Source organism: Furipterus horrens, unplaced genomic scaffold (assembly GCF_987537825.1).
Source record: "Furipterus horrens unplaced genomic scaffold, mFurHor1.1.pri manual_scaffold_4, whole genome shotgun sequence".
Lineage (NCBI taxonomy): Eukaryota > Metazoa > Chordata > Mammalia > Chiroptera > Furipteridae > Furipterus > Furipterus horrens.
In genome coordinates, this window is record NW_028327174.1 from 4,682,346 (window position 1) to 4,694,916 (window position 12,571).

At 53.5% G+C, this 12,571-nt stretch overlaps 1 protein-coding gene across 1 annotated transcript; it reads right to left on the reverse strand.

Annotated features, from left to right (window-relative positions):
* Positions 1–259: 259 nt before the first annotated feature.
* On the reverse strand, positions 260–2,596 carry LOC150010939 (uncharacterized). The gene is made up of 2 exons (XM_090275081.1): positions 1,590–2,596; positions 260–350 (listed from the first exon to the last, which is right to left on the reverse strand). Exons 1-2 carry the CDS (start codon positions 2,594–2,596, stop codon positions 260–262), a joined length of 1,098 nt encoding a protein of 365 aa, XP_090131207.1.
* Positions 2,597–12,571: the final 9,975 nt, after the last annotated feature.

Sequence of the window (12,571 nt, forward strand, 5' to 3'; positions counted from 1 at the left end):
TGAGTCACCGACAGCTGTTAAGCTGACAGTGCTGCCATCAAATATGTGAGTCCCTGTGGCAGCTGTGTGGGGGAGACAGGCCTCGGGGGAGGGGAGCTGTGGCATCACAAGGCAGGGGGGAGGAGAGGAGGGACAGACAGTTGAGGAGGTAAATCAACAGAGCTGGAGATAGACTGAGTGGGATGGAGCAGAGAGAGAACAGAGGGGGGGCCCCAGGCTTCTGCGGCTGAGAGCGAGACCAGGGAGGGCAGGGGTCAGTTCAGGAAGAAAAGGGCTGCTTCTGGGCGTGGGTAGAGGGGTCCAGCAGGCCGCTGGCTGTCCCCACCTTCATTTCAGGAGAGAGGGCTGGGCTGAAGATGAGGGAGTGTGGAGGTCACAGAGGGAGGCGTGGAGACCGGAGCTGGGCGAGCACCCCCAGACAGAGTATGCAGTGTGATGGGAAGGGGTGGGGCACCTGAAGCCACGGTGAGGGTGTTGGACTGGGTGCCTTCCAAGCATCTGCCAGACCCAGACTCTCTGAGCCTTGGAAATGTTGGGAATGAGATGTCCCAAGGTGGAATTTTAAGACCTGGGTTCCCACTAACTTACTGCCGCCAGCCAGCTGCATGGCTTTGAGTATGTCCCAGTCTCTCTGAGACCGAATGAACGTCTAGCGCTTGTGCTGACCTGTTTATAGTTCTGTGTAGGACTTCCATATATACAAGTTTCCAGCTCACTTTTCAGGACTAAAGGGATGGGGGTGGGGGACCAAGAAAGAATTGCAGGTGAGGCACCTTTTAAGCAACAGCTGTCTTCCTGAAAGCTTAACGTGAGTGACTGAGGTGGTCTCAGGTGAGGTCACTGCTCGCGTCTGAAGGAGCGCAGCCGTGAGGACTGGTGCACACAGCACCACTTACTGAAGTGCTGGTCTGTGTTTTCACGTAGGCAGCTTGCTCCAAAGCGGGGCTCTCCTACAGGTCCCCTGATTATTCCACCACTTCCGGGAACACGGAAACAACCCTGGCAGATGCTAAAGGAAGGACTCAGCACAGTGGCTCCTCCACAAGCTACCCCTGTAAACCTCCCTCCTGGTGACTTCCCTCAGCCTGACTGCCTGGCAGGTTGGGACCCAGCTCACGGCGCATCCCCTGTGTTCTGCCCTCACCCTGTCCCCTCTCCCCCTAGCACATTTGACTCTGACCTTAGAAACCCCCCTCCATTTCCAACCTTTCCAAGTATAACCCATCTCAAGGCCCTTCACCACCCCCTCCACCCCCTCCTGACTCCCAGTAGCCCAGCCAAGTTCTTTGCATTTACCTGTGGTTTCCCTGGTCAGGTGTGTGGCAGCATCTGCCATAGAATGGTCCGGGACTGGGTCTGTGCTTCTGCTTGACATCAGTGAGTAGGGGGCCGTGTCTGATGTGGTGAGGTTAATTTCATTGTCCAGTGTGGCCTCTCCAATGGCTGAGTTTAGGGTGACTGGCACAACCGAACCCATGGTTATGCCCAGTCTGCTTGTGTCCAAAGGAAGAGAATCCGTAGTTATGTCCAAACTGGCTAGATTTGCTCTCTTCAAAGCCAGGACTTTGTCCGGCCTGGCTGTGCCCAACTTGACTGGGTCTGGGGCTGCCAAATCCACGGCTGTGGTCCCTGCAGTTTTATATGGCTTGGCTGTGCCTGCTGTGGCTATGACTTTGCCTGGCTTGGCTAAGTCTGGGGTTACCAGGTCTGTGACCAGGCTCTGCTTGTCTGTGCCTTCTGTGGCCAGTTCTGTGGCTGTGCCCAGCCTGGCATCCAGAGCGAGGAACTCTGTGCCTGTGTCTAATCTGGATGAGTTCGGTGTGGCTAAGTTGACAGCCAAGCTAGGTCTCTTGATGGCCATTGTGGCTAAATATCTGACTGTGCCTGGCCTCGTTGTGTCTAGAGTTGCCAAATCCTTGGCCATCGCAGGCTCTATGGTAGATGCGGCCCTCTGGAGATGCAGACGGGATCTCGGGATACCCCTGGACCTGGACTTGCCTCTTCCTGGGGAAGCTCTGGTAGGCACGTGGGCAGTCAGTGGGACAGGGCACCTCTGACCCACTGAGCCTGGCCCTGCAGGGCCTGGTGGATTCTGGGCTGAGCGGGACTGGAAAGGCAGGGCCAGGTAGGAACTCAACAGGGGCTTCTCCACTACGGGCATCCTGCTGGGTTTGGCCAGACCTGGGTTCCCTGGGCCCTCGGAGTGGACCCTGCCCCCTGGCGCTAGGGTCATAGACGGTGAGTCCGGAGTAGGCAGCCTCCCTCTCCCAAGGGTGGCAGCCTCCCCGCCTGTGGTGGGCACCTCTTTCCGTGCCTGACTGTTCTGACGGAGTGTTACGGAGATGGAGCTGAGCTTCCTGGGCACAAGGCTGTTGCCAGTCTCTTGTGGGGGCACACTCTGGGCCCTGGCTCCGGGGCCCGGGCGGCCAGGAGCCTGTGGGATGTGGCTTTGAGGGAAGGCATCCAGTCGGATGGGCTTCCTGAGAACAGGGATGAGAGGGGACACGCCTCCAGGGAGTCTTGAGGGGCGGCTTCGAGGGAAAGAAGTTCCAGGCCCTGAGGCTCCGTGCGACTGCATCTCAAAATCGTGGTTCATCCACAGCTTCCGTCTTCCCCTGAGGCGATCAACAGAGAGGGGGCCCAAGCAGCGGTGAGGCAGGCCGCTTGGAGGTGCCTGCCCTCCCCCTCTTATCCAGCAGCTCACACTGCCAGGTGTGAAGGGGCCTTGCTGGGGAATGGTCAGGTCCTCAGGGAGCACACATGTCTCTTCCTCCAGTCCTCCTACAGCTCCACCCATGACACACCTGCACACACTTCACACACATGGGCCCTCTCTCACACACACACACCCAGGTGCCACATGGGTGGCTGTGGAAGAATGTCCCACTAGGGTGGCCTCCAGTTAACAGCCTGCTCTTTTTAGGATGGAACTCAGGTGGAGGGGTACCTCTCTCTTTGCCTGGGCCCAGTGTGTCCCCTCTCTCTGAGGACAACTCTGTGGGAGTCACATCCTTGTGTTCAGGGACTTCAGAGAAGAGCAGTGGTTCCACCTCTGCCTCTTCTAGAAGGGGCCAGAGGGCGCTGGGGTCCCACCCACAGCAACCAACATGGGAGTCAGGTGTCAGGTAGGAGGCTGAGGGATGAGCAGTTTGGCTCGGGGACAGGGTCCGCATGCGGGGCTCCTGCCCCAGCCCAGAAGGAGCCCTGGGCTGCCGGAGCCGGAATCGGAGCCTGAGCTGAGGAGGACTCTGGAGAAGGTGGGACCTAAGTGAAGAAGCCTCGAGTGCTCGCAGGAGGACACTTGCCCAGTGAACGAGCTCCCGTCCCTGCCGCTGGGGAACCTGCCAGGCAGGGAAGCAGGCAGGCTATGCTGGACGTGAGCACTGGTGTCATGGCAGGGAGGGTGAGCCTGGGGAAGGGTAATTCGCACACAGGCCCCGAAGGCGAGGAGGTGTGGCATCTTTCAGGAAGTCCACCATGGGGATCCCCGGACTGCATCTGGTGGGTGGGGGAGGAGAGGCTGCCAGTGCCCTGGAGCCCAGGCCAGGCCACAATGATGCTCAGGCCCTGGAAGGTGACCCAGTCAGATCTGCAGGTAGGAAGGGTCACTCTGGGGCAGTGTGACAGAGCCATGAGAGGGGAACAAGTGGGAGCAAGGACACTATTGAAACACTGGGCTGGGCTGGGGCCGAGAAGGAGGCATAACATGGATAGAAGCCACAGGACTGCCTGCAGGTGGGAAGGAGGGGAGAGAAGAGGTGGTCAGGGGCTGTGGCTGGTGGTCTGTGTGGATGGCCCATTCCCCGAGGGGGCTCCCGGGGCCCCCAGATGGCCAGCTGGTACACACTCAGCTCCATATAACTCACCCTCTGGAACAAAGCTGTCCTGTCACTTTCAACACAGCAGGCTGGAACGTGATGCTGGGATGCCAGGCCAGGGCTGGCAAGAGGGGCTCATGGGAGAGGGGCCTGTTCCTACAGCCAGGTCCCTAAGGTCTGGAGCATGGGCTCTTCACCACGCCCCACAGTGCTGCCCCAGCCCCTCATCCCTCTCCAGCCACATGTTTGTACACAAGACTGCCAGCCTCCGTCACGTCCCTGCTTGATGTATCCCTGCAGCCCTGCCCGCCTGACTTATTCACAACTGCACATACCTGTGCACACGCACATTTACCCTGCACATAACCACAACAATGTATGCACAGTGTGCACACCCACACAGAACGGGCCAGAGGACAGGATTTCTGAGACCTGTTCTAACATCACCAGACCCACCAGCTGCTCATCCCCTCCAAAATCCCTTGGTCCTATTCCTCCCCCTACACACAAAAACACCCGCCTACCTGTATCCGAAAACAAGAACGGTCCAGTGGCCTTTGGTCTGGGAAGCTGAGGCTGCTGCCAGCCCCTCACCTCCTCTGTGCCCAGACTGTAGCCATGGCAACCAGCTCAGGGGCCTCGTCCCTGTGGCCCCCTCCTCAGCTTCCTTCCACTCAGACTCCAGGCCACAGTCCCCAGGCTGAGGGCCCAGCCCTGTCCCAAGCTGTCCCACCAGCTGCATCCCCAGCTGGGCCAGGCTCTGGGGCAGGGAGGGGCTGGCTTCCTTGGAGTGGGCGGCAGTGAATGGCTGCTCTGAACCTCTGGAATCCCGAAGGGCCATGGGAGGCTCCTAACTGCTAGGCTGGGCGGCCCTGCAGCCCAGGCCACCTGGGGCTCCGTGCCTGCTGCCTGCTCTCCCCAAATCTGCTCTCCCACGGACTCTGACCCCTGGAGAGATATCTCCAGCAAGAAGGCCATACTCAGGTGATCACAGTGCTCTTCCTCAGCATTGCCCCCACATCCTCTTTAGTCCTGTGACCTCAGGCCATCTTGCCCACCCAGCCTCGAGCACGCTAGAGTACCCGGAGGCTGAAGGAGGGACTGTCTGCTTCAGCAACTATTCTCTAAGCCCCTGTTCTAAGGCACTGAGGACTCAAAGATAACACAGCCTTGGGCCTATGGAGACCCACAAGGCCACCCAGCCTGGCTCTGGCATTGGGGGCTGGGCTGGGCACCCTCTTCAGCCTCTATCATAGCAATAGTAATAAGAGATGGTGTGATAATAGCCACCATTTACTGAACACTTTACTAAGTTCCCCGGGCTGGGAAGGAGCTCTCGTTCTGCTCAGGAAGACAGGTGTGTGGACAGATCCTTACGGTGTCTATCATCCAGCAGTGACGGTAAGTAACTCACCCTGAGGCAGGAACTAGGCTAAACCCTCTCCTGGCACCTCCTTTAATCTTCGCCTTGTGGCCTGCTTTTTGCTGGTGAGGACATCACAGCCCACACAACACTGTGTGATCTGGTCTGTCTTCCTGTGCATTGCTCTTCTTAGCCGGGGAGCTTCTGGAGTCACGCTGGCCAATAGGACTTTCTGTGACAATGGACATGTCCTATTTCTGTGCTGTCCATTGCAATAGCCACTAGCCATGGGTGGCACTTAAAATCGGCTCCAGTGACCAAGGAACTGAATTGTTTATTTTATTTTATTTTATTTTAATTAGTGGCTGTCATGGCAGCCAGCAAAGCTCTGACGGGCCTGGACTTCATTCTTTGCTGGGTTGCAGGACCTGGCAAGAATCAGCTTCAGTACATTTCTGTAGCGTCAATGAATCGGTAGATGAATGAATGAATGGTGACTATGTGGACCTTGGACCTTCCCCTTGTATTCATACTCTCCTGTTAGAGCTATAGGTTTTCAAACTTGGCTGTGCTCTTGTTACCAGGGCAATCTGCTGGATAGCCAGTGGGTGGGGGAAGGGAGTCATCTGAAGTTCTAACCCTTTTTCCTTCTTGTTTTGAGGCCTGAAGACCAGCCCAACTTGAGGAAGAACAGAGGGGCAGGAGGTGGGGGCGGCGTGTTCTGTCTGGCCAGATAGGGTGGGGGAGCCTTTACTGGCCACCCCCCATGAGACTGCATTATCTCTGAGGTGCAGAAACCCTGAGCTGAAGTCAGGGTCCTGGGTTGTCGCCCCACTTTGGCCAACAACTCATTCTGCAACTTCTATCAGATATCACTTGCCTTTTCAAAGGGGGGACCAGATGTCCTCATGTAGTCTCTTCTAGCTTGGTGATCTAGAATGTTTTCACCTCACTCCCTGCCAGGCTGTTAAGGCGCTGAGAACAAGGAATGAGTATCATTCGTTTCTGTATCCCCTGCCCCGCTGCAGGCTCTCTGCTCTGGTGGTGAGGGTCCTGGAGGACACTGCCTGCCCGGCGCAGTAATTACAAACCTGGGCTCAGCTGCCCCCTAGTGGCCCAAAGTGGCAATGACCTTGAGTACACAATCTTTCCCACCAAAGGAAAGATTGACAGGCCTGGAAGTGGCCTCAGAGGACAGATCGCCTAAGCAAAAGCATTATTGTGCTGGCCTCCCAGACAAATGGCACAGGTTCTGGGGCCTCAAACCTGGGTTTGTTATGGCCGTGTGATTTTGCACAAGTCGCAATCTCTCTGAGCTCCAGCTGATCCATCTGTAAAATGGGGATTATATCCGCCAGGATGGGTTAAATTCTGCTGCGGTGAAAAACAACTACAAAATCCCAGGGGCTTAGAACCACGGAGGTTTACTTCTCATTCATGCCTCACGTGCACTGTGGTTTGGGTCACCTGAGGCTCTGCTGCTCTGTGTCATCTTCATTCTGGGACCCAGCAGCCACTGGTCATTGTGCAGAGGGAAGAGGAGAGGGCTGAATCGTGCCCTCGCTGTTAGGAGGCCTGGACTCAGGTCTGATCACACCTCACTCGCGAGAACTAGTTGCATGACCCCACTCAACAGGAGGAGATGTAACCCCGCCACGTGCCGGAGCTGAGAGCCACAAATCGTTGGCGAACGGCCCTGCTGACCCGCTCACGTGGTGTAAGAATGCAGTGAGGGGTGCGAGGAGCTCAGTCCGTGTTAGCCATTTAAACTGTGCCTTGCACTCCTGAGTTCCTGTTTTATTTATCCTCGTGGTTTCCTGTGACTTCGGCATTATTTCCAGCTGTTCACAGCTGTGGACACAGAGAGGGGAATGGACTTGCCAAGATTCACACAGCGAACCACTAGCTGGACACCCAGGTCTCCTGGATCCAAATTCTGAGCCCCTCCCACATTATTACCCACCCAGGGGGCAAAACTTCTGTAACGGCATTGACTGGCATTGTGACAGTTTTTTGGGGAGACTGCAGCCTCTGCCCTCCTCCCAAAGCTGGTCTCTCTCAGCCTTCCCCAGCTCTTCCAGCTCTGCCAGAGCGGAGAATGAGGGGGTGGAACAATGACAAGCTTGTGCCACCCCCCACCCGGGGCCAGAGTCCGAACATTGTAGCCATTCCTACGCAGGAACCCCGCACATCCCCGCCTCCCGGCCTTCTGCTCTGGGCCCCGCCCAGACACAAGCATACATCCTTGACAGCTCCCAGGACTTCGCAAAACCTCCTGAGGCCTTTTAAAAACCTGCACAACAGCCTGACCCCCAGGAAGCCTTTGAGCCTCTCTGGAATCTTAGTTTCTAAGCAGACAGGTAGCCTCTGGCAAGACTGGCAAAGAGACTGGCCCCATTTATCCAACAAGCATGGTTTCGTGAAGGCCCTGCCCAGTGCCAGGAAGGCTTTGGGTTGAGACAGGAAGACACCACCCCTGCTCTTCACAGGCACGTGAACAAAATCACAACACAAGATTAAAGCTAGAATGGAGAAAGCTGCTGGTGGGGTCAGGGAAGGCTTCCTGGAGGAAGTGGCAACTGGAAGGTTCGCTCCCTGGCTTAACTTTTACTTGAAACACCACTTTCTGGTTGTTCAGTCTCCCCTCCCACTACTTACTGGCATATCACTCACCAGTCTTAGAAAGGACAGAGTTCTCACTAGTCTCTTGCCAGCTCCTTTTTCCCTTTCAGGGAAAATTCCTATTCAACCTTCAAAAGCCAGCTTAGTAGTTACATCCTCCAGGAAGTCTTTCTTGAAAAACCCTTTCCTCTGTCTTCAGTTTCTCACACATATTTCTCTTGCTACATTTAGTTTTGTAATTTGTTTTCACACCCACCAGCCCCTCCCATTTGTCAGCTCTTTTGATTCAGGGGCTGTGTCTTCTTTGTCTTTTGTATTCTTGGTGCCAGGCCTAGCACTGGAGTAGAACAGGTACGTGACACCCCTCTGTAGGGCGCTGTATGATACATTTTTTAACAATTTATTTATTTTTGAGAGACAGGAAGGGAGAGAGAAAAAGAGGGAGGGAAACAGCGATGTGTGAGAGATACAGTGACTGGTTGCCTCTTGCATGGCCCTAACGACCAGAGACCTGGCCTGCAACCCAGGCCTGTGCCCTGATCGGGAATCAAGCCGGCAGCCCTGTGGTTCGCAGGCTGGAGCTCAATCCACTGAGCCACACCAGCCAGGGCTGATGGCATAGCATTTACCCGGGGCTTTCTTTCTGATTGTCTCCCTTGACACTTGCCACACCCTATGAGGCAGGGGGCAGGACTGACAGGAAAACAACCAGGTCTCTACAGAGAACTTGACATGAGGTTTGCATAATGTCAGGCTCTGGCAGGGGACAGTTATCTGGACTTGAATCATCTGTGATTCGCAGTGCCTGGCACACAAAACTGCTTGGAGAATTTAGTCATGTGTCTGAGAGCAAAGGAAACATGCCTCAAGACATGCAATTTAAAGGAACAGTTTTATAGGAATTACTGTTGTCAAACCCTAACTTCAAGTTGTTCCCAGTGCAAACCTCTGGCATGCCTGGCAGATGGAAGAAGTTTGTCTCCATGTACACTGGCCTGTTTCTGTGGGCTCCGCTATCTGGGTCAATCCTCCCCCTTGTTTAAAAAAAAAATGCTGAGGATAGTCCTTTGTACTGCCTTTAATATCCTATTTGAGACATTTCTTTTTAGTATTTAGAATAATAAAATTTGACTTTCATGAAGAATCGATCCTTTGATCACATAACAGGAATAAAATGAGTTCTTCGTGTTTCCCTTTTCTCTCTGGCAGCCAGGAAGCTCAAAGGTAAGTAACAGTACTATAGTAGGAGTCAGAGTCAGAATATTTCCTTCTTACTCCCATGTGTGTGCCCCCTTCAACCAAAACTGTCTTAGGTCCTGTAAGAAAAGAACAACAGCAGCAAAGTGCTCCCAGGCTGCCTGACAAACAAATCAACCAGATCATCTCACGTCAGCAATGCAATTAAAAAAGAATAAGCCCAGGAACTTCCAGCCAAGATGGAGGCGTAGACAGACATGCTGTGTCTCCCTCCACAACTAGGAAGGAATACAACTACCTCAAAACTAGAAACAACCAGAAGTTACAGAAAATCAAACTGCATGAAAGTCCAGCAAACAAAGATATAAAGAAGAAATACTCACCCAGACAGGTAGGAGGGGTGGAGCCGGTGTGGGGAGGATGCGGTGTGGTGGCAGTGGTGGTGGTGGTGGCAGCAGCGGTGGCAGCAGCAGGCCGGCAGAAAGCTCAGTCACACATTTTAAAAAGTCAGGAGGGACACCTGGAGAGCTTTCCCAGTTCCTCACCAAACCTCGAAGCTCACAGTCCAGCACCGGGGAAAATCAAGCCTCATTGCTTCTGACTGTGCAGACCAGTGGGGGTCTACCAACCTCAGCAGAGTCCGCTTGTTTAAAAGGCCCCCATGGTCCTAGAACGTTTGCAGACCCACCCACTCTGGGAACAACGGCCAGGGCAACAGCTAGAGGGGTGCCAGTCCGGTGCGGAAGTGGGAGAGGTGCCTAGAAAAGGGGCAGGCAGCATTGTTCCCTCTTGGACCCCTCCCCTGCATACAGCACCACAACATGGTGAAACGGGCTGCCCTGTACTGACGAATCCCTAAGGCTCCGCCCCTTACAACATAACAGGAGTGACAGCTCTACCTGGGACACAGAATCAAACAAACAAAGGAGCCTGTCAGAACGAGGAGACAGAGAAGTATGGCCCAAAAGGGGGAACAGATCAAGGTTCCAGTGGGAGAACTAAGCGACGAGGAGATAGCCAACCTAACAGATGCAGAATTCAAAACACTAGTGATAAAGATGCTCACAGGCTTGACAGATATGCTTGAGTACGGCAAACGCATAAGAGAAGTGAAGGCTATGCTAAGTAAAACAAAGGAAAACCCACACAAAACCAATGGTGAAGGGAAGGAGACCAGGGTTTAAATCAATGATTTGGAACATAAGGAAGAAAAAAACAGTCAACCAGTGCATAATGAGGAAGCAAGAATTGGAAAAAATGAGGGAAACTCCCCAAATTTTGCACAGGAGATGGACATACAGGTCCGGGAAGCACGGAGGGCCCTGGGTGAGCTGGACCCAGAGTGCACCACACCAGGACGCATCATGATTGAGATGCCAAAGGTGAAAGATAAAGACAGAGTCCTGGGGGCAGCAAGAGAGATTAGAGAGTTGCCTACAGGGAGGTGCCTATAGGACTATCAGCTGATTTCTCAGAGGACACTTTGCAGGCAAGAAGGGACTGGCAAGAAGTATTCAATGTGATAAAAAGCAACCTACAAACAAGATTACTCTATCCAGCAAAGCTATCATTTAGAATGGAAGGGCAGATGAAGTGCTTCCCAGACAAGGTAAAGCTAAAGGAGTTCATCATCACCAAGCCATTATTATATGAAATGTCAAAGGGACTTACTTAAGAAAAAGATCAAAACTATGAACACTAAAATGACAACAAACTCACAACTATCAACAACTGAATCTAAAAAATAAAAACAAAATCCAACTAAGCAAACCAGAACAGGAACAGAATCATAGATATGGGGATCATTTGGAGGGTTATCAGCTGGGAGTGGGGAAAAGGGAGAAATGGGGAAATGGTGCAGGGACTAAGAGACATAATCAGTTGGTACAAAACAGACAGGGGGGAGTTAAGAATAATATAGGAAAGGGTGAAGCCAATGAATGTATATGCACAACCCATGGACATGAACTAAGGGGGTGGGACTGCTGGAGGGAAGGAGGGTACTGGGCAGAGGGGAGCAAACGGGAAAAAATTGGAACTACTGTAACAACATAATCAATAAAATATACTTAAAAAAAAGAAAAGAACATATGTAAATAAGCATTTCTATAATAAGTCCACCGAGAAAACTGGGAAAGGACCCAGGTTTAAGAGCAGAAGGCTCGGGCAAATCCCTTACCCTCTCTGACGCTCAGACTCCTCCTTGCAGCCCTTGGACAGAGACATCTCTCCTGTGAAGACTGCCTACGGCCTCCGGGAGGTCACGGGAGGTCACAGTCAACATCCTCCCTGCTGAGGCTACAAAGCTCTTAACCTTGGACACATTCACACTTCACACCTAGTGTGGACAGAATTTTTATTTTTTAAAGAGGACTCGCAAAAGAGATTTTCATGTGGAATCTCCTGACATAAATGTTGCCAACTAATCTGTTTTTTCAAAATACTGTGTCGGACAAACCAAACTTGGCTGCAGGCCAGATCTAGCGGGAGGCTCTCCCCAGTCAAGCCCAGTCCCCCTCCTACAGTCCGTTTGGTGTGTTCCAGCTGGGGGCGGAGGAGTAGTTCACACCATTTCTTCTGAACCCTGTCCCCACTCCCCCCACCCATCCCCACCACAACATCCCAAGAAAGCTGCCTTGTTCTGAGAAACATGACCCCAGGTCATGTTGATCCAAGGGGGCCCTGACTCAAGCTGGACCATGCATAGGGCCCTGCCCCAGCCTTGGATGATCGATTTAAAATGGATGCCCGACCTAAGATGAGCCAATGAATCCCTCCCCCAGGGGTATTTTTGCTTGAGGTCAGAGAGGGACAGATAACTTTTCCAGTGACCAGAACAGTAAGATGATATAAAACTCAGCAGCTGGCGGCTACATTTTCCGTGATGGGGCTGGGGGGTGTAGCCAGGGAAGAGGGTGCGCAGAAGTAAGAATAAAACACTAAGCAAGACGCCCTGATTGGTGCGGCTCAGTGGACTGAGTGTCGTCCCGCAAACCGAGAGGTCTCCAGTTTGATTCCCAGTCAGGGCATAGGCCTGGGTTTTGGGCCAGGTCTCCCTGTCTTTCTCCCTCCCTTCCCCTCTCTTTGAAAATAAATAAATCTTAAAAAAAAAAAAAAAAAAAAAAAAAAAAAAACTGTGAGAGCAAGACTCGTAGGGGGTCTGAAAGCCTGCCTCTCACCCTGAGCCCTGCAGGCCCCAACCCCTTTCTTACCCAAACCACCTGAGCTGGGGCGTGTGTCTCTTGCAATCATCGGTCCCAACTCCTGCGCGTGTCTCCTGCCTGGGTCCTCCCAGGCCTGCCTTTGAGCGAGGCTTTGAAGGAGTTTTCTGAGAAGCAGGGAGGCACGGGGCCGCTGGTCCTGGCCTCAGACCTCTGCCCTTAAAGTAGCGCCGAAGGAAGTCCAGAGCTTCATCCTGTAAGCAGTTCATTCCCTCAGGGAAGGGAGCCCAGAACACACTGGGGCTGGCACTGCAGAAGCTGAGGCAGTGCGGGGCCAGCTACCCAGTGAGTGGTGCTGGTCCCCCCATTCTTGTGCGGGCTGATCTGAAAGGCGCTGGAAGGACCCCACC